The 5,060-nt window shown below is 43.4% G+C and overlaps 1 protein-coding gene across 1 annotated transcript; it reads right to left on the reverse strand.

Moving 5' to 3' along the window:
- LOC100828155 (secretory carrier-associated membrane protein 6) lies at positions 1 to 3,752 on the reverse strand. Its single transcript, XM_003580382.4, has 12 exons — positions 3,549 to 3,752; positions 3,297 to 3,410; positions 3,141 to 3,209; positions 3,021 to 3,054; positions 2,792 to 2,914; positions 2,527 to 2,589; positions 2,349 to 2,442; positions 1,941 to 1,986; positions 1,786 to 1,853; positions 1,258 to 1,306; positions 1,016 to 1,081; positions 1 to 419 (listed from the first exon to the last, which is right to left on the reverse strand). The coding sequence occupies exons 1-12, from the start codon at positions 3,603 to 3,605 to the stop codon at positions 387 to 389; spliced, it is 816 nt and encodes a 271-aa protein (XP_003580430.1). The 5' UTR covers positions 3,606 to 3,752; the 3' UTR covers positions 1 to 386.
- Between the last annotated feature and the right edge of the window lie 1,308 nt (positions 3,753 to 5,060).

The following is a 5,060-nucleotide window of genomic DNA, read 5'->3' on the forward strand; positions in this document are numbered from 1 at the left end:
TGAGTTCAACAAAATTTAAGCACGATAGCACAAGGATATATATAGTTCACCACAAGCTAATTGTCAAAAGCACAAATATGATTCCTTGCCAGTGGCTCATCTTTAGTTTTAAGACTAGTTCTGACTACTGTAATGTTCACGGACATGCCAAACTTGCAACTAAACTACCCGATAACACATGAAGCACAGCTATAAAGAATCAAACCACCATCTCAGAAACCACCCTATAGTAGCGGTGCTGTCTTCCATACTCAATAATTGCTCAGAAGCAACTTTTTATAATACTTGCCAGAACAAAAGACAGACTCAAGGTGTACTGATATGTATGCACAGGATCGCTGCAGACGCTGCCGGTTGACTTCTGGAAATTTCCATCATGACCAGCTTCACTTGTGCCCTCGGAAGTACATGTATACTTTCTGTGTAAACCAAAGAACAAAAAATAGCAATAGGTGAGCACTGTAATCTTGAGAATGCGTCAGAATGGATATCATGGTAGCAAAGATAAAAGCAAAGAACGCAACAATGTTCACAACTTAATTAATTCTGCAATAAATGCATCAGTGTGACAGTGTTTCAAAATGACGACAAACAAAGAATAGGTAATAATACCATCATATGTTTCGTACATGCTACAGTAAGATTGCACAGATGTAATATTTTGTTCATGCCAAGTTTATGACAACATTGTTTCTCAACCATGCAGGGATACAACTAAACAAAATACTTATGTATCGGTAAAGTTAACCCGATCTGAACCTAAAGAGGTAGATATCAATGTAAAAAAAATAGTTACACAATATATGAGAAAAATAATTCTCATTCAGTTCCTGTGAATAAATACACATAACCCAGAAAAGGCGCAATATATGGAACACCGACAACTTCCCTTGAGCATTTAGTGCCTTTAATTGTTGTGCGAGCATACCAAAAATATACACAAGGACAAGCGAAAAGGCAACTCAGGGAAGGTCCGAGGATGTTAACTGACGAGACCAGGAACTTTATTACTGACCTGAAGAACCCCAATGCTCAGCAGTGTCTCCAAGCAAAATAGTGCAAACCCCACAAAGTAAAAGATCTGCAAGAACAAATATCCATATTTAATGCCCTATAGGTACACTCTGAAGTTGAAGTTACCTCAAACTCAGAGTGCTTGACATGTTCAGAAGACTGAAGGCAAAATTGGCCCAGCTTCCTAGTTGGCAGTGGCAGGAGGCATAAAGGGAACAAGGGAACACCGAACATTGTTCTCACCCCAATTATGACATGCTCAGAGAAAGTGTCGATTGCAGCCAATATACCCCTGGTAAGAGAAGGAGAAAGCTTGCATTATAATCAAGTGAATGTATCACAATTTCAGAAGAGGGTACACATGAAGAGACGAAGGTATGGGTCTTAGGCTCAAAAAGGTTCAACAGACATCCACTCAATACTTGTGTTTTCACTACTCAATATGAGTTGGCAAATACTAGTTATGTAGAATCATAAACAGATTCGCCTCAGAATCTCAGATACTTGACATATTCAACTGCCAGTATGTCACACTACAACTGCATACATGATAAGAACATACTGAAGAGAGCAATTCAAAATTTTACAATCATATCGACTATGCAATAAAGTTCCAAAAATACTACTTTACATAAGAATTTTTAACCATTGTTTAGGTCCTCCTGGCTTCAAGATAACTTGCCTTTGGAGTGTTGGGGATGGTAATACCGATGAACAGAACTTTCTGACAGAAATTATAATGGTCACTGTATGATAGTAGTGATAACTTACGTTAATGATTTTCCTTGAAATACAATTGGTGGAGCAATGGCAGCAATTATGCAAAAACCAATGTGGATCTGCACCAAATAACAGGGAAAAAAATGAACCATGTAACATTTGAAATGCCAAGAATGAGTTAAATAGGCTTTCTGGCTATATCTTACCAGGTAACACAGGAAAAACCATCCAAAACTGAATGCACTGTTAGTCCTGTTTAAACAAGGTAACAAGAGAACTTATCAACTACAAGAAGTTTGTGCTTGCCCAATATATGGCACAATCAACAGCTCAGTTCGACTTAAACACTTAAACTGAAAGCACAGTCGCTTTTACAATCCTTCTAACTGGAGTACGATATCATCTTAGGATAAATATACCCACCCATTTCTCACTGATAAATCGAATGAAAACTAGAGTAACTAGTGTAGGTCTGCATAGACATTTTAGGCAAAACCGCAAAAGAGATACGCTCTACGCAAAATGCACTGGTTAAGTTCGAATACACTAGTAAAATTCACTCATGCGTTGCTAATGCACTGATAAGCATAAGCGCTAAAACAGTAATAGCATACCTCATTGCACGATAGAGGGGTCTATACCACATCAAGTAGGAAAGGGGAATTCCAAGCAAAGCATAGATTGTTGCAAGGAAAAATAGCTTTGAATCTGCAAGCACAAGAGGGTTTGACCGATTAGCAAAAGCCGATTTACAAAAATGCACTAGCATTTATACATACGCATGAAACCCACCTCCCTCCTTGATCCAGCAAACTATGACAGCAATAAAGTTCCACGAGAGGCAAAGCACAATTCCTGGAAATTAAAAGAACACAAAATGGAAACTATCATGAACAATCAATGCTATCCATCTTTGTGATGTAGCATATTTAAAACCTAGAGTGCTATGGTTGCCTAATTGCACCGCTCAGATAGGAAAGCAAACGAAAATACTACGACTAAACTACTGATAGTCTGATACAACCAAATGCGCTACTGGCAGCTAACTGGTACGTACCAAGCCAGCTTGCGAATGCCAGATATTGCAACTTCTGCACATTGGCCGGTATCTCATTAGCGATGTCATGGTGGATGATCGGGAAGAATGGCGGCCAGTTCTTGTCCTCCATTGGCACTCCAGCTACATAAGAAAAAAATGGCAAACACTGTAAATAACCACCCTAATTCTAGCAAAACCAGCAACTCAGAACACCACCACGAACACGAGCAATCAAAGAGTGACCCACCATTCTTCAGTGATTCCTCCCTCCTTTTGATGTCCTGCAGGAACAAAACAAACACCATAAGACACTACCTAATCAAATACAATGCAAAAGTATAAATTCGGAGTGGACAGTAAACCCCACCGCCTCACGCCTCTTCAGATCTGATTCCCACGACGAGAGCTCCCTCGCCTTGCCATTCGAGCCTTGTGTCTGGCGTACCAAAACCATGAGATTCGTACACAATCGAATGAGGGGTGAACCAAAAACACAGGACTACTAGCACATGAAGCATCTTACGCCCATGTTGTCGAGGGGCACGTCGACGGTAGCGTCGCCCCTGCCGCCCCCGAACCCCACGGGCTCACTCGGCCGGAACCCGTACTGCTGCCTCCCGCCTCGGCCTCCTCCATTCTGCAGCGCGACAAGCGATGAGTCATCAGAAATAGCACGGGGGAGTCCAGATCTATCAAGCCACTACTCCGCAGGCAAAACAAAATCCCTCGAAACGAGGGATAGAGGGAGCGGGGTTTAGAAGAGAGATTGGCTCACGGAGAAGGGGTTGTCCTCGGCGCCGCCCTCGTCGAAGGGGTTGGGGTCGTGATGCATGCCGGGCAGGCTCCTCGCCGCTCGCTTCCTCGGCCTCGCCGCGCGGTGGTGGGGAGAGCGGAGACGGGGAAAGCGGCGGTGGCTAGGCTTGGCTTGGACGCGAGTCGCTTCCCAGTCCAAGCAGTTCCCTTTGGGCGGTGGCCGGTTCGCTCGCCGCTGCTTTTCACGTGACCCGCTGGAAGGCGACGCCACTGGAAGAGTGGCCCCTTCAACACGCGTCCTCCGTCGCGGTGCGACCCGCGTGCAACGTGCGGCCCGTTTTGCTGCGAGAACAGCCCAGCCCGTTAAGAGGCCCGTGTTAATCAGCTTACAGATTGGGCCCTTTGACTCAACAATTTGAGCCTACCCTGAGAAACGGAGATTTGGGCCTAATCTAGGCCCGAGAAGTTTCCGAAGTGGAACTCGTACGGAGCCGAGTCCGAGGACCTGAAATTCGGGGCGAACGGAACCGTCCATTCATTCCTCCATGGAATTGCCTCTGAATGAAGCAAAGGCTCGCCTATCTTCATCCCTAAACCTGGCTTGTTTAATTCTTACAAACCATGCATGTGCGAGCTTCACATGCCTCTTCGCTCCTCCCCAAAAGCTCGAACTCGGACCCTAATTAACAAGGAGCAGCGTGCTTTGTGTTGCTTGTGTTAGTATACCTTGGAAATTAAGACGGGCGCAGATAAAGGTTCCACACACTGACACAAATGACATGTTGTAATGCTATTGTGTACGGTTTTGGAGCGTAGAGTATGATCCCTCCATGTGTTCTCGAGGTGTTGTGAGGGGAGGGGATTAATTGAAACGACGTCAACTGCCAGTATGATATGCATGGTCAGTATGAAGACACATGCTTTTCTGCCTCTTGGTGGGGATCCAAAGTCACTAGTGACATCTAAGCAACACGGACTGCTTTGGGAACTAGGTGATCAACTCGACCAAATCAACGGGTTTAATTGCAACCCCATGGTATTGTGGAACTGACATTAACTTAATTAATCAAACTGCACGTGCTAATCAATACTCGTTCAAGAGCAATGTTAAAATTTCAAAAGAGGAGTATATGATATCGAACAGTTGGGGAAGTGAGTTTTCCTGGTTTTAGAGCAGAGGTGACCATAACAAAAGTTTCATGACAGTTGAGGGATGGAAAATATACTTCTCTCTAAATAAAAGAAATCAATCCACCTTCACTTCGAGAGTCCAAAAAAACTGTATGTGATAGTATGTACATACAAACACGCATGCAAACTTGATAGTTAATTTTTGGTATTCTCGCATTTTAACGTTGTGGATTGGGACTTCATCACATTGGGGTTGATTTTGATAATGTAGTTGTGGTTGAGCACACCTGAGAAGTTGAGATGTTGTGATCGGAAAAAAGGAGTATACTCTAGTTGAGTTGGAACATCGACAATATGTACACATCTTTTGTTGGACGGAAAAAGTACTCAGGTTGATACACAT

This window comes from Brachypodium distachyon, chromosome 5 (assembly GCF_000005505.3).
Source record: "Brachypodium distachyon strain Bd21 chromosome 5, Brachypodium_distachyon_v3.0, whole genome shotgun sequence".
NCBI classification, from domain to species: Eukaryota; Viridiplantae; Streptophyta; class Magnoliopsida; order Poales; family Poaceae; genus Brachypodium; species Brachypodium distachyon.